The following is a 23,244-nucleotide window of genomic DNA, read 5'->3' as shown; positions in this document are numbered from 1 at the left end:
CCTCCACCTCGTCATTCTCCAGAACTGTGCACTGGCTGGACAATTGTGTACCTGGCGTTTGTGGGTGCAGGAACCCACCTTCGGAGCCACTTGTGAATGACTTGCCGGAAACCCTATGAAATGATCCATCTTCCTCCTGCTCCTCCTGTGCAAAATCCTCTTCCATTATCGCCAGCAGAGTTTTTTCAAGGAGGCATAGAAGTTGGATAGTTACGCTGAGAACTGCGTTATCGGCACTGGCGATGTTAATGGAGTATTCGAAACAGTGCAACAAGAAACACAGGTCTCGCATGGAGGCCCAGTCATTGATGGTGAAGTGGTGCTGTTCCGCAGAGCGACTCACCTGTGCGTGCTGCAGCTGAAACTCCACTATCGCCTGCTGCTGCTCGCACAGTCTAACCAGCATGTGCAAGGTGGAGTTCCACCTTGTGGGCACATCGCATATGAGGCGGTGAGCGGGAAGGCCGAAGTTACGCTGCAGCGCTGACAGGCTAACAGCAGCAGGGTGAGAACGCCGAAAGCGTGCACAGATGGCCCGCACTTTATGCAGCAGCTCTGACATATCGGGGTCATTTTTAAGGAATCTCTGCACCACCAAATTCAGCACATGCGCCAGGCAAGGAATGTGCGTCAAACCAGCTAGTCCCAGAGCTGCTACAAGATTTCGCCCATTATTGCACACCACTAGGCCAGGCTTGAGGCTCACTGGTACCAACCACTCATCGGTCTTTTGTTCAAGGCCAAATCCACAGCTCCTGCGTGGTGTGGGATTTGTCCCCCAAACAGATAAGTTTTAAAACTGCCTGCTGTCGTTTACCCCATGGCTGTGCTGAAGTTGGTGGTGAAGGTGTTACGCTGACCGGGTGAGGAGCCGGTAAAGGATGAGGAAGCAAAGTAGGAGGAGGAAGCAACAGGAGGCAATCTGAAGTGCCCTGCAATCCTCGGTGGTGGAAGGACATGCGCCAAACTGCTATCCGCCTCAGGCCCAGCCGCCACTGCATTTACCCAGTGTGCTGTTATGGAGATATAACGTCCCTGACCGTGCTTACTGGTCCACGTATCCGTAGTGATGTGCACCTTGCCACAGATTTCGTTGCGCAGTGCACACCTGATTTTGCCCACTACTTGGTTGTGCAGGGAAGGGATGGCTCGCCTCGAAAAGTAGTGGGGGCTGGGCACAACGTACTGTGGGACAGCCACCGCCATAAGGCCTTTAAAACTATCTGTCTCCACCAGACGGAATGACAGCATTTCAACGGTCAGTAATTTAGAAATGCTGGCATTCAGTGCTACGGATTGTGGGTGGGTAGGGGGGTACTTCTTCTTCCTCTCCAGTGTTTGGGAGATGGAGAGCTGAACGCTTCCGTAGGACATTGTGGAGATGCTTGGTGACCCAGGTGGTGGTGTTTCTGGAAGATCCTCTGTTTGCGGGGTGGCAGGTGGCACTGTCACTCCAGAGGTGGTTGAAGAGGCTGAGACTGCAACAGAATAGGAAGCAGGAGAAGCCAGAGACCTTTCTTGGTTTTTGAGGTGTCTACTCCACTGCAGCTCGTGCTTAGCACTTAAATGCCTGGTCATGCAGGTTGTGCTCAGGTTGAGAACATTTATGCCTCGCTTCAGGCTCTGATTGCACAGCGTGCAAACCACTCGTGTCTTGTCGTGAGCACATTGTCTGAAGAACTGCCAAGCCAGGGAATTCCTTAGAGCTGGCTTTGGTATGCTCGGTCCCTTGCTGCGGAGGGTAGTAGCAGGCGTACTGTCTAGAGGACGGCCGCTCCGCTTTTGCACCCTGCTCCCTCTTCTGCTGTGCTGGTGGCTCTGTGCGACCACCGCCTCTTCCTCCGAACTACATAGGTCACTCGCATGACCTTGATTCGATGTGGGGTCGAGGACCTCATTGTCCTCCACGTCATCTTCCACCCAGTCTTCACCCCTGCCCTCCTCGGTCTGCACACTTTCGAAAGCCCCAGCAGTTGGCACATGTGCTTCGTCATCATCCGATACGTGCTGCGATGGTCCTCCCATGTACTCATCTTGAAAGATAAGTGGTTGGGCATCTGTGCACTCAATCTCTTCCACTTCTGGGGCAGGGCTAGGTGGATGGCTCTGGGAAACCCTGCTAACAGAGTCATCAAAAAGCAGAAGAGACTGCTGCATGACTTGGGGCTCAGATTGCTTAGCTGATTTGCAAGGAGGTGAGGTGAAAGACTGATGGACATAGGCTGCAGGTGCCAACTCTGATCTCTCAGCAGGAGACTGGGTAGGAGACAATGTGAAGGAACTGGAGGCACTGTCAGCAACCCAATCTACTATCGCCTGTACTTGTTCAGGCCTCACCATTCATAGAGCCGCATTAGGCCCGACCAAATACCGCTGCAGGTTCTGTCGCCTACTCGCACCCGAGGAAGGGGCTTCACTTGTGCGTGTAGCTGGCACAGATTGACCATGTCCTCTCCCTGCAATAGGAGCTCCACTAATAGCACCACGACCTGGGCCACATCCATTATTTGACGCTCTCCTCATATTTTTCAAATTTAGGATCTTGCCCTAAATGGGTGTTTAATTAACCACTTCAGCCCCCAGTGCTTAAACACCCTGAAAGACCAGGCCACTTTTTACACTTCTGACCTACACTACTTTCACCGTTTATTGCTCAGTCATGCAACTTACCACCCAAATGAATTTTACCTCCTTTTCTTCTCACTAATAGAGCTTTCATTTGGTGGTATTTCTTTGCTGCTGACATTTTTACTTTTTTTGTTATTAATCGAAATTTAACGATTTTTTTGCAAAAAAATGACATTTTTCACTTTCAGTTGTCAAATTTTGCAAAAAAAACTACATCCATATATAAATTTTGCTCTAAATTTATTGTTCTACATGTCTTTCATAAAAAAAAAATGTTTGGGTAAAAAAAAATGGTTTGGGTAAAAGTTATAGCGTTTACAAACTATGGTACAAAAATGTGAATTTCCGCTTTTTGAAGCAGCTCTGACTTTCTGAGCACCTGTCCTGTTTCCTGAGGTTCTACAATGCCCAGACAGTACAAACACCCCACAAATGACCCCATTTAGGAAAGTACACACCCTAAGGTATTCGCTGATGGGCATAGTGAGTTCATAGAACTTTTTATTTTTTGTCACAAGTTAGCGGAAAATGATGATTTTTTTTTTTTTCTTACAAAGTCTCATATTCCACTAACTTGTGACAAAAAATAAAAAGTTCTATGAACTCACTATGCCCATCAGCGAATACCTTGGGGTCTTTTCTTTCCAAAATGGGGTCAATTGTGGGGTAGTTATACTGCCCTGGCATTCTAGGGGCCCAAATGTGTGGTAAGGAGTTTGAAATCAAATTCTGTAAAAAATGACCTGTGAAATCCGAAAGGTGCTCTTTGGAATATGGGCCCCTTTGCCCACCTAGGCTGCAAAAAAGTGTCACACATCTGGTATCTCCGTACTCAGGAGAAGGTGTGGAATGTGTTTTGGGGTGTCTTTTTACATATACCCATGCTGGGTGAGATAAATATCTTGGTTAAATGCCAACTTTGTATAAAAAAAATGGTAAAAGTTGTCTTTTGCCAAGATATTTCTCTCACCCAGCATGGGTATATGTAAAATGACACCCCAAAACACATTCCCCACCTTCTCCTGAGTACGGAGATACCAGATGTGTGACACTTTTTTGCAGCCTAGGTGGGCAAAGGGGCCCATATTCCAAAGAGCACCTTTCGGATTTCACAGGTCATTTTTTACAGAATTTGATTTCAAACTCCTTACCACACATTTGGGCCCCTAGAATGCCAGGGCAGTATAACTGCCCCACAAGTGACCCCATTTTGGAAAGAAGAGACCCCAAGGTATTCGCTGATGGGCATAGTGAGTTCATGGAAGTTTTTATTTTTTGTCACAAGTTAGTGGAATATGAGACTTTGTATGAAAAAAAAAAAAAAAAATCAGCATTTTCCACTAACTTGTGACAAAAAATAAAAAATTCTAGGAACTCGCCATGCCCCTCACGGAATACCTTGGGGTGTCTTCTTTCCAAAATGGGGTCACTTGTGGGGTAGTTATACTGCCCTGGCATTTTCCAGGGGCCCTAATGTGTGGTAAGTAGGTAAATGACCTGTGAAATCCTAAAGGTGCTCTTTGGAATATGGGCCCCTTTGCCCACCTAGGCTGCAAAAAAGTGTCACACATGTGGTATCGCCGTATTCAGGAGAAGTTGGGGAATGTGTTTTGGGGTGTCATTTTACATATACCCTTGCTGGGTGAGAGAAATATCTTGGCAAAAGACAACTTTTCCCATTTTTTTATACAAAGTTGGCATTTGACCAAGATATTTATCTCACCCAGCATGGGTATATGTAAAATGACACCCTAAAACACATTGCCCAACTTCTCCTGAGTACGGCGATACCAGATGTGTGACACTTTTTTGCAGCCTAGATGCGCAAAGGTGCCCAAATTCCTTTTAGGAGGGCATTTTTAGATATTTGGATACCAGACTTCTTCTCACGCTTTGGGGCCCCTAGAATGCCAGGGCAGTATAAATACCCCACATGTGACCCCATTTTGGAAAGAAGACACCCCAAGGTATTCAATGAGGGGCATGGCGAGTTCATAGAAATTTTTTTTTTTTGGCACAAGTTAGCGGAAATTGATATTTTTAATTTTTTTCTCACAAAGTCTCCCGTTCCGCTAACTTGGGACAAAAATTTCAATCTTTCATGGACTGAATATGCCCCTCACGGAATACCTGGGGGTGTCTTCTTTCCGAAATGGGGTCACATGTGGGGTATTTATACTGCCCTGGCATTCTAGGGGCCCTAAAGCGTGAGAAGAAGTCTGGAATATAAATGTCTAAAAAATTTTACGCATTTGGTTTCCGTGAGGGGTATGGTGAGTTCATGTGAGATTTTATTTTTTGACACAAGTTAGTGGAATATGAGACTTTGTAAGAAAAAAAAAAAATAATTCCGCTAACTTGGGCCAAAAAAATGTCTGAATGGAGCCTTACAGGGGGGTGATCAATGACAGGGGGGTGATCAATGACAGGGGGGGTGATCAATGACAGGGGGTTGATCAATGACAGGGGGGTGATCAGGGAGTCTATATGGGGTGATCACCACAGTCATTGATCACGCCCCTGTAAGGCTTCATTCAGACGTCCGGATGCGTTTTGCGGATCCGATCCATCTATCAGTGGATCCGTAAAAATCATGCGGACGTCTGAATGGAGCTTTACAGGGGGGTAATCAATGACAGGGGGGTAATCAATGACAGGGGGGTGATCAGGGAGTCTATATGGGGTGATCACCACAGTCATTGATCATGCCCCTGTAAGGCTTCATTCAGACGTCCGGATGCGTTTTGCGGATCGGATCCATCTATCAGTGCATCCGTAAAAATCATGCGGACATCTGAATGGAGCTTTACAGGGGGGTGATCAGGGAGTCTATATGGGGTGATCACCACAGTCATTGATCATGCCCCTGTAAGGCTTCATTCAGACGTCCGGATGCGTTTTGCGGATCGGATCCATCTATCAGTGCATCCGTAAAAATCATGCGGACATCTGAATGGAGCTTTACAGGGGGGTGATCAGGGAGTCTATATGGGGTGATCACCACAGTCATTGATCATGCCCCTGTAAGGCTTCATTCAGACGTCCGGATGCGTTTTGCGGATCGGATCCATCTATCAGTGCATCCGTAAAAATCATGCGGACATCTGAATGGAGCTTTACAGGGGGGTGATCAGGGAGTCTATATGGGGTGATCACCACAGTCATTGATCATGCCCCTGTAAGGCTTCATTCAGACGTCCGGATGCGTTTTGCGGATCGGATCCATCTATCAGTGCATCCGTAAAAATCATGCGGACATCTGAATGGAGCTTTACAGGGGGGTGATCAGGGAGTCTATATGGGGTGATCACCACAGTCATTGATCATGCCCCTGTAAGGCTTCATTCAGACGTCCGGATGCGTTTTGCGGATCGGATCTATCTATCAGTGCATCCGTAAAAATCATGCGGACATCTGAATGGAGCTTTACAGGGGGGTGATCAGGGAGTCTATATGGGGTGATCACCACAGTCATTGATCATGCCCCTGTAAGGCTTCATTCAGACGTCCGGATGCGTTTTGCGGATCGGATCCATCTATCAGTGCATCCGTAAAAATCATGCGGACATCTGAATGGAGCTTTACAGGGGGGTGATCAGGGAGTCTATATGGGGTGATCACCACAGTCATTGATCACGCCCCTGTAAGGCTTCATTCAGACGTCCGGATGCGTTTTGCGGATCCGATCCATCTATCAGTGGATCCGCAAAAATCATGCGGACGTCTGAATGGAGCTTTACAGGGGGTTGATCAATGACAGGGGTGTAATCAATGACAGGGGGGGTGATCAGGGAGTCTATATGGGGTGATAACCACAGTCATTGATCACGCCCCTGTAAGGCTTCATTCAGACGTCCGGATGCGTTTTGCGGATCCGATCCATCTATCAGTGGATCCGTAAAAATCATGCGGACATCTGAATGGAGCTTTACAGGGGGGTAATCAATGACAGGGGGGTGATCAATGACAGGTGGGTGATCAGGGAGTCTATATGGGGTGATCAGGGGTGATCAGGGGCTAATAAGGGGTTAATAAGTGACGGGGGGGGGTGTAGTGTAGTGTAGTGGTGCTTGGTGGGACTTTACTGATCTACCTGTGTCATCTGGTGGTCGATCCAAACAAATGGGACCACCAGAGGACCAGGTAGCAGGTATATTAGACGCTGTTATCAAAACAGCGTCTAATATACCTGTTAGGGGTTAAAAAAAACACATCTCCAGCCTGCCAGCGAACGATCGCCGCTGGCAGGCTGGAGATCAACTCTCTTACCTTCCGTTCCTGTGAGCGCGCGCGTCTGTGTGCGCGCGTTCACAGGAAATCTCGGCCATCGCGAGATGACGCATATATGCGTGACTCTGCGCAGGGCTGCCACCTCCGGAACGCGATCCTGCGTTAGGCGGTCCGGAGGTGGTTAATAGTAGAATAGAACGACACTATGTACAGGGTGTATCTCACACGCCCTGAACCAGACTAGGCCTCAATTAAATTTGTTTGCCCAAAATGGCTGTATTTCAAATAACTGAATATAACCCCTGTATATAAAGGGTGTATCTCACACGCCCTGACCCACACTACGCCGCAATTAAAGATTTATGCCCAAAATGACTATTTCAAATAACTGAATATAACCACTGTATATAAAGGGTGTATCTCACATGCCCTGATCCACACTAGGCCGCAATTAAAGATTTATGTCTAAAATGGCTGTATTTCAAATAACTGAATATAACCCCTGTATATAAAGGGTGTATCTCACACGCCTTGACCCAAACTAGGCCGCAATTAAAGATTTATTCCCAAAATTGCTGTATTTTAAAATAACTGAATATAACCCCTGTATATAAAGGGTGTATCTCACACGCCCTGACCCACACTAGGCCGCAATTAAAGATTTATACCCAAATGGCTGTATTTAAATTAACTGAATATAACCCCTGTATATAAAGGGTGTATCTCACACGCCCTGACCCACACTAGGCCGCAATTAAAGATTTATACCCAAAATGGCTGTATTTCAAATAACTGAATATAACCCCTGTATATAAAGGGTGTATCTCAATACGCCCTGACCCACACTAGGACGCAATTAAAGATTTGTGCACAAAATGGCTGTATTTTAAATAACTGAATATAACCCCTGTATATAAACGGTGTATCTCACACGCCCTGACCCACACTAGGCCGCAATTAAGGATTTTTGCCCAAAATGGCTGTATTTCAAATAACTGAATATAACCCCTGTATATAAAGGGTGTATCTCAATACGCCCTGTCCCACACTAGGCCGCAATTAAAGATTTGTGCACAAAATGGCTGGATTTCAAATAACTGAATATAACCCCTGTATTTAAAGGGTGTATCTTACAATGACATCTGCAGCAAAGGCTGCCAAATATTTTTTTTTTGCCCAAGCGGGTTTTTGTTTAATAACTGAATATGACAGCAGTATGTAACCCTGGAATTTCAAACGTCTTGATGCTGCAAGGGCGGAACAATTGTGTATTTTGCCTTAATAGAAGAATATAACCCCTGTATATAAAGGGTGTATCTCACATGCCCTGACCCACACTAGGCCGCAATTAAAGATTTATGCCCAAAAAGGCTGTATTTCAAATAACTGAATATAACCCCTGTACATAAAGGGTGTATCTCACAAGCCCTGACCCACACTAGGCCGCAATTAAAGATTTGTGCCCAAAATGGCTGTATTTCAAATAACTGAATATAACCCCTGTATATAAAGGGTGTATCTCACACGCCCTGACCCACACTAGGCCGCAATTAAAGATTTGTGCCCAACATGGCTGTATTTCAAATAACTGAATAGAACCCCTGTATATAAAGGGTGTATCTCACACACCCTGACCCACAGTAGGCCACAATTAAAGATTTGTGCTTAAAATGGCTGTATTTCAAATAACTGAATATAACCCCTGTATTTAAAGGATGTATCTCACACGCCCTGACCCACACTAGGCCGCAATTAAAGATTTGTGCCCAAAATGGCTGTATTTCAAATAACTGAATAGAACCCCTGTATATAAAGGGTGTATCTCACACGCCCTGACCCACACTAGGCCACAATTAAAGATTTGTGCTTAAAATGGCTGTATTTCAAATAACTGAATATAACCCCTGTATATAAAGGGTTTATCTCACACGCCCTGACCCACACTAGGCCGCAATTAAAGATTTGTTAACAAAATGGCTGTATTTCAAATAACTGAATATAACCCCTGTATATAAAGGGTGTATCTCACAATGACATCTGCAGCAAAGGCTGCCAAATTTTTTTTTTTTGCCCAAACAGCAGTATATAACCCTGGAATTTGAAACGTCTTGATGCTGCAAGGGCGGAAAAAAATCGTATTTTGGCAAAAAAGTGTGTTTTTAAAAGGCCAGAAAATTATTGCTGTATTTCTAGCTTCAATTGCACACTGACTAATCCAGATGTTGTATATTGCCAAAAAAGTGTTTTGTTTTTTTACTAACAGAATATGAAAGCTGTATATAACGTATGAATTTCAAACGTCCAGATGCAGCTAGGGTTGTAAAATAGTGTATTTTGCACAAAAATGGTGTTTTAAAAAACCCAGATAATTATGGCTGTATTTCTAGCTTAAATTGCACACTGACTAATCCTGCAAATGCACCAGATGTTGTATATTGCCAAAAAAGGCTGATTTTTTACAACCAGATTATTAGTGCAGTTTTCCAAGATTGGATTTCAATGTCACAAAAGCTCAGATGCAGTGCTGGTGCACTGAGCTTGCATAAAATGGCCGCCGCCGCCGCCCACCTAACTAACAGACAGATAAAAGTTGTTGTTTTTTCGGTCACTGGGCTCAGGGCAGGGTAAAAAGATTGTGCCCTGCACCCACACAACTAAATGTATGTCGATCGCTGAGTTAGATTCACGTTCTGAACCAAAGATTCTCTCCTATTCTCTCCCTGAAATCACCAGCCGCATCCTTTCCCTACACTAGTAAAAGCAGAGTGACGTGCAGCGCTACGTGACTCCAGCTTATATAGAGGCTGGGTCACATGCTGCACTGGCCAATCACAGCCATGCCATTAGTAGGCATGGCTGTGATGGCTTTTAAGGTCACACAGTTAAACGCTTGTTGATTGGCTACTCTGCAGCCTTTCAAAAAGCGCCAAGAAAGCGCCGAACACTGAACCCAAACTTTTACTAAAATATTCGGGTTAGGGTCTGGGGTCCAGAAATCCTAAAGTTCGGTATGAACCCGAACTTTACAGTTCGGGTTCGCTCAACCCTAGTCACGTTTCATTCAGCATGAACTCATCAGGGGAGATGTACATAAGTAATAGCAAGCAAAATATGGAGCTTGCATTACAGAGAAAAAAAGGGGGGGGGAGGGTTGTAGAGACAAGCAAATTTTGGCAGTGGTTAAGGCTGGTATAAAAACACACCAAAAAGGATAAGAGGGGCCAGGTCAGTCGAATGACAACCGATTTGGATATCACATATCCTGGGTCACACCTGGACTCAAGCAGGCTTCACCCACTGGTGCATTTGTGCTCAAGCTATCTGTGTTTTTTCTGGTGGTCTTGGTTCCACTGAACTGGCCCCTCTTATTTTATTTGAGTGTTTTCATACCAGCCTTAACCACTGCCAATATTTGCATGTCTCTACAGCCCTCCCCCCCTTTTTTCTTTGTAATGCAAGCTCCATCTTTTGCTTGCTATTACTTATGTACATCTCCCCTGATGAGTTCATGCTGAATGAAACGTGACACGTCGGGAGTTTACCTTTATTAGGGTGTACTAGGGATTGTCATGGCATGTGATGAGTCTAAGCTTGCCGAGCTCTAAACCCGCCACCAAGTTATAGCCATTATCAGACACAACCATGCCTGGTTCTAGTTTGAGTGGCGAGAGCCACAGCTCAGTCTGGTCTCTAATCCCTTGCCACAGCTCTGCAGCGGTGTGCTGTTTGTCCCCTAAGCATATCAGCTTCAGCACGGCCTGTTGCCACTTCCCCACTGCAGTGCTACACTGCTTCCAGCTACCGAATAATGACTGACTGGTGCTGCACGCGGATAATTCGGAGGTGGAAGTGGAGGAGGAGGCGGAGGAGGAGAAGTGGGGATTGGATCCACTAACGTAGGTGCTGGCGGAAACCCTGATCGATGTAGGGCCTGCAATCCTTAACGTCGGTAGCACCTGTGCGATCCCAGGGTACGACTCGCTCCCATCCTCTGCAACATTCACCATGTGTGCCGTCAGGGAAATGTAGCGTCCCTGGCCGAATGCACTAGTCCATGTGTCGGTGGCTAAGTGGACCTTCCCAGTAACTGCGTTGGTCAGGGCACGTGTGATGTTACGAGACACATGTTGGTGTAAGGCGGGCATGGCACACCTTGAAAAATAGTAGCGGCTGGAGACATCAGGCTGCGGAAGGTCTACATTTCCAGGACCAGTAATTTGGAAGCTGCGCATTTAGTGCTATGGCCTGTTGGTGGGTGGCTGGGTATTTTCGCTTGCGTTCAAAGGCCTGCGGTAAGGACATTTGGACTCTGCGCTGGGACACGGAAGTGGATGTGGTCGCTGATGGTGCTTGTGAAGGTCCAGGTGCAGGGTCGGAGGCATCCGGGCCTGCACCTTTAGCAGGGGATTGGCCAGCACGTAGCATAGAGGAAGAGGAGGCAGTGGTGTGATCCGCATACACAGATTGTGGACCCAGGCGTTCTTCACACTTATTACGGTGCTTGGATGCCATGTGGCGTATTATGCTGGTGGTGGTGAGGTTGCTAGTGTTCACGCCCCGGCTCATTTTCGTATGGCACAGGTTGCAAACTACTATTCTTTTCTGGTCTGCACTTTGTTCACTTGTCTCAGATGGAGTAGACCCCCCTGGGAATTCATCCAGCATTGCGATTTCCTCATCTTCCTGCTCCTGCCCCTCGACGGCTTGATAAATGACACGACGCAATACACGCTCCAGAAAGAAGGTGTAAGGTACGATGTCACTGATGTCGCCCTGGCTGCGACCAGTTTGGTGATCTCATCAAATGGCCAAAGAAGTCTGCATGCATCGAGCATGAGAAGCATGAGAAGCCATGAGAAGCCACTGGCGCGGTGAAAAAAAAACAAGCTCCCAGAACTTGTCCTGCCGCAGAGTTCGTACAGGTAGTCATTAACTGCACGTTTCTGCTGGAGCAGCATATCAAGCATATACAAGGTGGAGTTCCATCGCTTCGGGCAGTCACAAATCAGACGTCTGACGGGAAGGTGGTGTCGCCACTGAATGTCAGCATGGCGAGCTATGGCCGTGTAAGATCTTCTGAAATGGCCAGAGATTTTCCTGGCCTGCCGCAAGACGTCCTGGACCCAGGGGTATTTGGCAACGAATCGCTTCATGGCTAAGTTTAGGACGTGTGCCATGCACGGCACGTGTGTCATTTTTCCCTGTTTCAGCGCGCTCAACAGATTGGCACCGTTGTCGCACACCACTTTACCAACTGTCAAATTCAGCTGGGTTATCCACTGATCTACCTGTGACCGCAAAGCTGAAAGGAGTGCAGGACCGGTGTGGCTCTTGGTTTCCTGGCACAACAGACGCAGCACAGCATGGCAACGTCTCACCTGGCACGTCTAATAGGTTCTGGGGATCTTGTGGGGCGCAGCGGAAGAGACGGTAGCAGCGAAAAAGGAGTAGTCAGCCGAGGAGGAGAGGGAGGATGGAGTAGGAGGAGGAGAAGAAGAGGCAGGCCTGCATGCAATCCGTGGCGGTAACAAAAAATATACACGGGTGCCACGGTTTGCATGCTTGACGGCCGTCAGAAGGTTCACCCAGTGGGCAGAAAAAGTTATGTACCTTCCCTGCCCGTGTTTTCTAGACCACGTGTCTGTGGTCAGATGTATCTTGGCACCGACACTGTGTGCCAGAGATACATTCACTTGCCGCTGAAAGTGGCCATATAGCTCTAGGATGCCCTTCTGGGAGAAATATTTTCTTCCGGGGACCTTCCATTGCGGTGTTCCAATGGCCACAAATTTTCTAAAGGCCTCCGAGTCCACCAGTTTATATGGCAGTAGTTGGTGGGTTAGCAGTTCTGACAAGCCAGCGGTCAGCCTTTGGGCAAGAGGGTTATCCGGCGTCATCATCTTTTTTCGCTCTAACATTTGGGGCAAGGAAGCCTGCCTTTTGCCAGATGAACGCGACAACGGCACGGTGGAAGGTGGACTGGAGGATAACTAGGAGGAGAGAGGAGAAGGAGAAGAGGCAGGATGGTGAGCGCCGGGAGTGTGGCTTTGTGGGTTCTGATGGTGTTGCTCCCACTGGGCTCGTTGATGGGAGGCCAGGTGCCTTCTTAAGGTGGTCATCCCTAGGTGAGTGTTGGGCTTACCGCGACTTATGCATTGACAGCACAGGCTGCAGATGGCAACACTATTGTTAGCAGCGGACACATTAAAAAAAGCCCACACTGTGGAGCCATGTGCCGGCGTCCTGGGAGCGCCAGAAGTGACGGTGCAGGGTGGATGTTTCGTTCCAGATACATTAGCAGTCTGCTTTTTGCCTCCTTTGCACTGTAAGTTCTGCCTGATTCTCCTATCTGCTGCTCTGTTTCTCCCTCTGAACTCCCCTTCTCTTTCTCTCTTGTGGGCACCCACATGACGTCCATCAAAATGTCATCATCGGATTCGTCACCTTTACCAGCACTGACATTAGAGATCTCGGAGTAGGAAGCAACAGCAGGGACCACCCTCCTTGGGCTGATCTGGGTACTGTCGTCAGACTGCTGGGTGGCGACCGTTGATACCTCCTCTTCATGTAAAAATGTGCCCAGATCAGGTTTATTTATAAGGTAGGGGGTATGTCCATGTGCTAAAACGTCTCAATTGACTGTCCTGTACCACCTGATGGATGTGTCATGGGTCAAAGTTATTCACAATTCAAAAGAATATGGCGTGCCCGAATATCGCCATATGTTCGCATTTTCGGTGAATCGCGAACATGCAAAGTTTGCCGCAAAACGACCGCCGGGCGAGCCGCAAGGCCATTTCTATTCCCATGCACCCCTTCCACCACAAACAAGGGTATATGGTTGAATCTTTTTTTTTCTCATCCTCCTTCTCCTCTTCCATCATATCAACATGCTTATTCCCCCTTTGTTGGGGAGGAGGGGGGGTGGGTATAGTCTTATTTTTTGGATATAAACCCGGAACCTAATGTGATATGCATAAAATACATAGGATATTGTTTTTTCTTATAGGGTAGTTGATTGTTGTCTACAATGGCTATCCTGTATGTCGCTGTTTTTTCTGTTTTGATTCATGTCTTTTATACTTTGTATTTAAATAAAAAAAAACATGCTTATTCGTCGCATATATGCCCTTCGCATATAATGTTTTAAAGGGTCAGCTCAGCTGCATGCCCTCTTATATAATTTTTTAGGGGGTCATCTCACCAGCAGGCCCTCACCTACAATGTTTTACAGGGTCAGCTCACCAACAGGCCCTCGCATATAATTTTTTAGAGGGTCAGCTCATCAGCAGGCCCTTGCATATAATGTTTTACAGGATCAGCTCACCAGCAGGCCTTGACCTACAATCGTTTACAGGGTCAGCTCACCTGAAGGCCCTCACATATAACTTTTTAGAGGGTCAGCTCATCTGGAACCTCTAACCTACAACCTTTTAGAGGGTCAGCTCACCAGCAGGCCCTCGCATATAATTTTTTACAGGGTCAGCTCACCAGCAGGCCTTCACCTACAATCTTTTACAGGGTCAGCTCCCCTGCAGGCCCTCACCTAATTATACCTAATAGGTAATTTGCGCGAATGCTGCCTTTGCTTGGATGTGGTAGACGTAGTTGTTTCTCAGGCTTCCTCTCCGGAATGGAATCCTGATTCACCGTTACCCATGGTCTACATGGTTTGGGCTGGAAATAACATTGAAAGTTGATAGGCCAGACATCCAAATGGATCGTCGCTGTCACGGGGACGTGTGATCGGCCCCAGGTTATCTAGAGTCACCAAAGCGGCAGCAGGCACTCACCCATAATTTTTTAGATGGTCAGATCAGCAGGCCCTTGTTCCAAATGTTTTTGAGGGTCACCAACAGGCCATCAATCATAATTTTTCAAGGTTGCATATTATGCCCTCCTTTATGTGTAACAAAGGGTGTATTGTAGTGCCGGTTCCTTGTAATTTTTGGCCGCCATAGGCTTTATAAGTGTAGGAGTCCCACTACATGAACAATTGTACCATAATTTTTCAAGGTTGCATATTATGTAGGAGTGTAGGAGTCCCACTACATGAACAATTGTACCATAATGTGAATGAGGCCCTCCTTTATGTGATATACAGGTTGTATCGGAGTGCCTCTTCCTTGTAATTTTTGGAAGCACTTGCACTTTATACAGTCAGGTCCATAAATATTGGGACATCGACACAATTGTAACATTTTTGGCTCTATACACCACCACAATGGATTTGAAATGAAACAAACAAGATGTGCTTTAACTGCAGACTGTCAGCTTTAATTTGAGGGTATTTACATCCAAATCAGGTGAACGGTGTATAGGACCCTGGCTGTGGGTTTATTATACATTGCCATAATGGTAGAGATAAATTGGTCCGGTATACCAAATTTGTTGAGCGCTCTTTTCATGAATATCCAATCAATACGGTCAAACGCCTTTTCGGCGTCAGTGCCTAGTAACTACTTACAGTTTGCATATGAGCCTTCCACTTGTTACGGAACCAAAAGTAATGGGACAATTGGCTTCTCAGCTGTTCCATTGCCAGGTGTGTGTTATTCCCTCATTATCCCAATTACAATGAGCAGATAAAAGGTCCAGAGTTCATTGATTTCAAGTGTGCTATTTTCATTTGGAATCTGTTGCTGTCAACTCTCAAGATGAGATCCAAAGAGCTGTCACTATCAGTGAAGCAAGCCATCATTAGGCTGAAAAAACAAAACAAACCTATCAGAGAGATAGCAAAAACAACAGTTTGGAACATTCTTAAAAAGAAAGAACGCACCGGTGAGCTCAGCAAAACCAAAAGACCCGGAAGACCATGGAAAACAACTGTGGTAGATGACCGAAGAATTCATTCCCTGGTGAAGAAAACACCCTTCACAACAGTTGGCCAGATCAAGAACACTCTCCAGGAGGTAGGTGTATGTGTGTCAAAGTCAACAATCAAGAGAAGACTTCACCAGAGTGAATACAGAGGGTTCACCACAAGATGTAAACCATTCGTGAGCTTCTAAAACAGGAAGGCCAGAAACGACATCTAAAAAAGCCGTCACAGTTCTGCAACAACATCCTATGGACAGATGAGACCAAGATCAACTTGTACCAGAGTGATGGGAAGAGAAGAGTATGGAGAAGGAAAGGAACTGCTCATGATCCTAAGCATACCACCTCATCAGTGAAGCATGGTGGTGGTAGTGTCATGGCGTGGGCATGTATGGCTGCCAATGGAACTGGTTCTCTTGTATTTATTGATGATGTGACTGCTGACAAAAGCAGCAGGATGAATTCTGAAGTGTTTCGGGCAATATTATCTGCTCATATTTAGCCAAATGCTTCAGAACTCATTGGACGCGCTTCACAGTGCAGATGGACAATGACCCAAATCATACTGCAAAAGCAACCAAAGAGTTTTTTAAGGGAAAGAAGTGGAATGTTATGCAATGGCCAATCACCTGACCTGAATCCGATTGAGCATGCATTTCACTTGCTGAAGACAAAACTGAAGGGAAAATGCCACAAGAACAAGCAGGAACTGAAGACAGTTGCAGTAGAGGCCTGGCAGAGCATCACCAGGGATGAAACCCAGCGTCTGGTAATGTCTTTGCGTTCCGGACTGCAGGCTTTAATTGACTGCAAAGGATTTGCAACCAAGTATTAAAAAGTTAAAGTTTGATTTATGATTATTATTCTGTCCCATTACTTTTGGTTCCATTAACAAGTGGGAGGCACATATGCAAACTGTTGTAATTCCTACACCGTTCACCTGATTTGGATGTAAATACCCTCAAATTAAAGCTGACAGTCTGCAGTTAAAGCACATCTTGTTCGTTTAATTTCAAATCCATTGTGGTGGTGTATAGAGCCAAAAAAAATTAGAATTGTGATTGTGTAAATATACAGGAAAGAATGTTTCCTAACAAATTTTCCTCTAAAATCGATTTTATCTTCAGTTTTGTGCGTATTTTTGTCTGTAAAAGTGGTGTACTACTCGGACAACATTGTTCCCAGCAGCAACCTGGGAGTCCAAGATGCATCCAGACATCCCCCCATGCTGTTCCTGAACCATTTCGGTGGTCTTTCCATCAATTTCTGACATTTACTTATGAACCAGGCACCCTCCCCTCTTCAGAGCAGGGGGTGCCTGGTTTAATGCTCGGATTCTCACATTGACTTACATTATACTCGGGATGCTCAGTAGAGCACCCGAGCATCCCGATGTGTTCGACCAGAGCACCCGAGCACTTTGGTGCTCGATCAACACTACTCAGCAGTCATGTGCCAAACCTGCATAGATCATCGCTGAGGCACTGGAACGCTTTGAGCAAGCAAGTTTTTAATGGTGAATCTATTTTTGTATGCCTTGTCCAACTGACAGCATTTAAACCGAAAATAGTACATTTATGATGCCATTCACAAGAAAATAAAATTGATTCAGACCACACGCCAGACCTAAATAAAAATGAAGACCACAGCGAGACCCCTTTTACAGCATCCAGGCTAGATTCCCAGACACAGCTCTGTACACAGACCACAGGGAAAAACCGCCCTGAATACCCATGTCCCTCTGTACCACCAGTCCATCTGAAGATTTTGCAGTCTGGCCCCAATATACAGGATTCTCCACTGCTCTGTGGATGCAAGTTATTCCTGGCTTTACTACCCTGCTTGTGGCCTTCTGCAGCATCTCCCACACTAACCCAGTTCCTATCAAACAGGTTATTCACAGCACCCGACATCCCTTTCTTAGTCCAATCTATGTGAGCTGTACCTCCAACCACAAGTTCCTTGCTCTACCTCCATCTCTGGTAGGTTGCCACATGTTGGGAGAACCTGCCATTGGTTCTTCCACTCACCTCTGATTATCTAAATTGGGGTTAGCCACACCATCTATATCCAGCATGGAAGCTCATTCTAAGCAGCAGCAAATTACACCTACAGACTATACGAGTAGGACACCCATACCCCAGGTTGAGAACCACTGCTACAGAACTATGACTATTTCACTAACCCTAAATACTAGGGTTAATATACAGTGTATATATATATATATATATATATATATCAATAACAGCATAAAATGTAAACGGCACCGCAGGTCCAAAGAAAATTGGGTTATGGCGGATGTTGAAGCGATCCGATCTCCAAAAAATGCGAGAGACGAATATTCCACGGCACTACAAAAAAGTAAAATAAATTTGACTTTTATTCACCAACGCAATGTTTCGGTCCACACACTGGAACCTTCCTCAATCACTGCTTGATGAAGGTTCTAGTGTGTGGACCGAAACGTTGCGTTGGCGAATAAAATTCACATTTATTTTACTGCCCTGCAAGATTACAATGCATACAATGAAAACAAATATGTCATATGTATAACATTTTTTTATTTTTTTTATTTTAGACATCTATACAAATATTCTAAAAAGGTATTTTCTGAAGACGTGTACCATTCATGAGGAAAGGCAACATTATTTGCTCCAGGTGGCAACTTTCCCAACTGAAGAGGGCATGAAAACATTGCATTACTTGATGTTCCTATATTCAACTTGGGGAAGGAATTGGCACTATTTTAGGTTTCACCTCAGGCAGAAAACAAGGTTAGAATAGAAGTCCTCCTAGGTATTTAATTAACTGCCAATTTCTGAAATTAATAAACATATTCAGCATTAATTTCTACTTACAGTTAGTATATAAAGGCTGTCGGAATGGCTTTCCTTTGGCAAACACAATTTCTGCAATAATCAGATGGAAACCAGTTATAGGAAACATGGTTGTTGTAAAAAAGTTCTCTGAAAATCTACGTTCTCTCACTGTAATATTTCCTGTGCTGTAGTTTAATGGAAGGCATGCGCTGTGGGGGAAGGAAACAGAGATTATAATATTGTTTGCTTATAAAAAAAAATGTTTAACGGTTATAGTGAGGAATTTGAAACTGCTAGGCCCCTATGAACATTTTACTTATGGCCTCTTGAACTGTATATACTTGAGGAAGAACATATATACTTGTATACAGTACTCTCCACTGAACACAGCTAAGTAGGCAGCACTTGACTATTTCCATACCTCCCATAGGCTTCACTGGAAAGGACCATTCTTAAACGCGATCACCACTCCTTAAAATGCAATGAGGAAAGCAGCTATGCAGAATCAGCAAAAATGGTTCATGAGACATATCATGTATATCCTTATGCCATAAATGTGTAAAATGAGAATACCTTTTTAAAAAGGATTATTACTGACTTTAAGTTGCTACAGTACATTTAGATCCCATGCTCATGTGACCAATAACGTGTGCAATGTGTATTGTATAATGTCCAATGGATGTCTAGATGTGTCCTTTCTTAGCCTTCTCCTTAGCTCATTATGTCCTGAGATATGAAGGACAAGCTTAAAGGGGTTCTCCGGGAAATAAGAAAATGAAAATACTTAAATATTACTTTATTATAAATGTATTCTCAAATACCTTTCATTATTAATAATGGCTCGTTTTGTCTGGGGAGCAATCATCAGGGGAAATAAAATGGCCACCGTCCTATTAGTTCACACAAAACCTGTCCTGATCACACAGCAGGACAGGTTACTGCAGAACACTGAGGTAAAGAGCTGCCTCATCCTCCTCTCTGCTCTACTTGTAAGGAATTATGATCCTGAATACAGATAATATGATCTTCAGCTGATTCTCTGTAGGAATGGAGTTCATAAGGAGACATGAAGTACAGAGAGGACAGACTGTGGAAATGTTGGGCTGTACTAATGGAGACTGCATACAATTGCTGCTGCTCATTAGCCACATCCCCACCTCCTCTCATGTCTCCTCATCTTCTCCATTCCCACAGAGATTCACCTGTATTCAGGATCATGATTCCTGTCAAGCAGAGCAGAGAGGAGAATGAGGCAGCACTATGGATCATTGTGGTGAAGTAAGTTGTCCTCCTGTGTGATTAGAACAGGGTTTGTGTGGACTGATATGACAGTGGCCATTTTATTTCTCTTAATGATTGCTCCCTAGACAAAATCAGCCATTATAAGTAATGAAACGTAATTGTGAATATATTTATTATAAAATAATATTAAAGTATTTTAATTTTTTTCAATTCCTGGATGACCCCTTTAAAGAAAAACACAATATTGTGATGCTGTGTGATAAGATGTCTATGCCATGTGTCTGTGTGTGGCCACCCAGTGGTTTGTTTGTGAGTTACTGCCTGTAAAGGGTTTTGCAAGCAAGTCATGATATTGTACTGAATTAGTTTTGTGAGAAATTCAAGTTCTTAATCAAAAAGGATTTCCTGAGTAAGTAGATCTTAAAAGGGTTGTGCAGAAATTTATATTGATGACTAATCCTCAGATAGGTCATCAATATCTGATTGGCAGGGGTCCAACACCCAGCACCCTTGCAGATCAGCTATTCGAAGAGGAGGCGGAGACGTTTCGGTAATGCAGTGTAATAAAAAAGTGCTTGTTCCATTCACTTGAATGGAGCAAGCACTTGTAATTACACTACCCTGCCGCTTTACAGGTGATGATATGTAGTGTAAAGATCAGGAAGCGGCGCTCACATGGCACGCCACCTCGTCATCAAACCCCCGCCGATCAGATATTGGTGACCTATCCTGAGGAACCCCTACAACTATATATCCCCGATTTTAAAATATCCGTATTAGAAAGAGGACATGATTTTAAAAATTATTTTAGGATGACCTATCCTGAGCAACCCCTATAACTATATATCCCTGATATTAAAATATCTGCAATAGAAAGAGGACATGATTTCAAAATGAATTTTAGTTACACTTGCTATTAAAACAAAATTGAAAAATACGAAAAAATGTTTCCCCTTTTTTTAACATTTTCCTGGGTATTAGAGTTGAGCGAATCTATAACCTAATTAGCATTTAGAGGTATTCCGTTTTGCATGTCGTCATAATACAAGTGTATGGCCAGCAGAACGGAACCCTCGTCCTGGCATTGACTTACGTGATGGATTCCATGAGAAGGGAATCCATTACGTAATTCACTTAAACCCCAACCCCGAATTCGAAACTGCCAAAAGGCAGGTTTGCTCAACTCTACTGGGTATAAAAAAATAAAAAATAAAAATACTAAAAGAAGCATGACATAAAAATAAAGTGCCATGTATCAACAAAAAATATTTAACCAAATGGAAGAAAGTTACATTTTTCAAAGCCACATTTACAAAAAAAAAATGAAAAAAAAATAGGACTAGTCAGGAAGGGGAGAAAATAGCCCAGTTTTGAACTTGTCAAGTGGTTGATAAATGTATAGAGATTAACTAGTGATAGTGGCATAACTAAAACTGATCGAGCCCCACAGCAATTTTTTTGAACAGGCCTCCTTCCAAATCCCATCCTCCCATGCAACCCTCACTCCTGCAGCTACTCAAGACTAGGCCATGTTTGCTCTGTCCATTTCCTACATGTATAAGCTGAATGTTGTGTCACTGTATAGTGTATACTGTACAGTCTCTGTATATAATGTTATTGCATAATACTATTGAGGGGGCCCTGACAAAATCTTTCTGGCCTTCTCCAAAGTGGGCCCCTTCTGAGATCAGGCAATGTAGTATACGCTTCCGCTGCTTCCACTCTAGCTACGCCCCAACTAGTGACAACTGTGGTAAACAAATGTACCTGAAGACATCATTTTCACTGAACCATGGCTGGTCTTGAAGCAGGAAGAAAGCTGTGCCTTGGACAATCACAGTAAAAGTAAGATGCATGAAAATGGAGAGTAACAAAGGAGGAGAGAACAGTTGTCCTGAGGGTCTGTAAGGTGCCAGCTTTGGGGCTGCACGGTTTAAACTCACTAGATAAAAAAGACAAATATTTTAGTAGACTCATAAAAAACAAAAACAACTCATAAAATATGCTGCTAGAGTGTATCCAAAATGGCAGCCATGTATGAGGCAACAATAATATAAAGAATAGAAATATACTTACTAGTAATGGAACATATGATGTTGATAGCCAAATCTTGCAAAAGGTATTGGTAGTTTCCAAGAAGCGTTAGTCTCTGAGGAAACACAGACATTAATCATTTACTTTTCTGGAAGGGCTAACATCATGCAATTTGGATTAAGTTGCAGTTTCCCTTTGCAATTATTCATTATCCCACAACCTCAATAGGTTTTGATGGTTTCCTAGTAATAGACATCACAACCAGTGTATGACACCATGGGATCTCCACACTCAAAGGATGATTCACCAATGTGATGCATAATGATTAGTGATGAGCGGCATAGGCAATATTTGAATTCGCAATATTTCACACATTTTTGGCCGAATATTTGCCTTAAATTCGCAAATTCGAAAATTTGTGATCTCCAGTCATTGTCATACTTGATTGCGAAAATCGGCAATATAATATATTCGCGATAAATTTGCGATTAGAATATTAAACACTATTCGAGAATACGAATATATAGCACTATATTCTAAATATTCGCGAACTCTCAAAGTGGCGATATTCACGATTAAAATTTGTGATTCCAATATACGTGCTCAACACTAATAATGATATGCACCACCAGCACATAAGCTGTCATTCCATATGGGAACATAGTATTTATTATGTAATTCTTATATATATATATATATATATATATATATATATATATATATATATTTTTTTTTTTTTTTAAATACAAAAGTCAGAGATGCTATGAATAACCTAATTTACTAATTCAGGTCATGGGAAGAATTCTCTAAGCATTGTATCTCTAAGACATCCATATGATAGTCTACTGGATTTCTTTCAGCAAGTAGAGATGGGGGTGGGTGGCTGCAATAAATGTAAAGCAACTACAAAATAGGCTACTTTCACACTAGTATGTGGTGTGGATCCGTCATGGATCTGCACAGACGGATCCGTTCAGATAATACAACCGTCTGCATCCGTTCAGAATGGATGCGTTTGTATTATCTTTAACATAGCCAGTCAACGGAGGACGGATCCATTTTCTATTGTTCCAGATTGTGTAATAGAAAACGGATCCGTCCCCATTGACTTACATTGTGTGTCAGAACGTTTGGCTCAGTTTCGTCAGATGGACACCAAAACGCTGCAACGCTGGTATCCGCCTCCAAAGCGGAATGGAGATGGAACTGATGCAAACTGATGCATTCTGAGCGGATCCTTTTCCATTCCGAATGCATTAGGGAAAAACTGATAAATTTTTGGACTGCTCTAGATAGCCCTGAACAGATCTCACAAACGGAAAGCCAAAACGCCAGTGTGAAAGTAGCCATAATAATCTGGTAAATTAATATTGTAAATGCGTTTGAGATTATACACAGAATAGCAGAAAGAGTATGCTGCACCAGGGTGATTAAAACATGGTTTTTATGCAGTCCAGGTAAGAACACC

At 44.2% G+C, this 23,244-nt stretch overlaps 1 protein-coding gene across 1 annotated transcript in view; it reads right to left on the bottom strand.

Moving 5' to 3' along the window:
• LOC120997971 (probable cation-transporting ATPase 13A5) overlaps positions 1 to 23,244 on the bottom strand; it is a 393,800-nt gene that overhangs the window by 55,806 nt on the left and 314,750 nt on the right. The window contains exons 25-27 of the mRNA XM_040428358.1: positions 21,819 to 21,891; positions 21,510 to 21,684; positions 18,540 to 18,709 (exon numbers count right to left, since the gene is read on the bottom strand). Coding sequence (XP_040284292.1) covers positions 18,540 to 18,709; positions 21,510 to 21,684; positions 21,819 to 21,891 — 418 coding nt within the window. The remainder of the gene's footprint in view (positions 1 to 18,539; positions 18,710 to 21,509; positions 21,685 to 21,818; positions 21,892 to 23,244) is intronic.

Source organism: Bufo bufo, chromosome 4, assembly GCF_905171765.1.
Source record: "Bufo bufo chromosome 4, aBufBuf1.1, whole genome shotgun sequence".
Lineage (NCBI taxonomy): Eukaryota > Metazoa > Chordata > Amphibia > Anura > Bufonidae > Bufo > Bufo bufo.
This window is presented reverse-complemented; position numbering and strand designations above follow the sequence as displayed.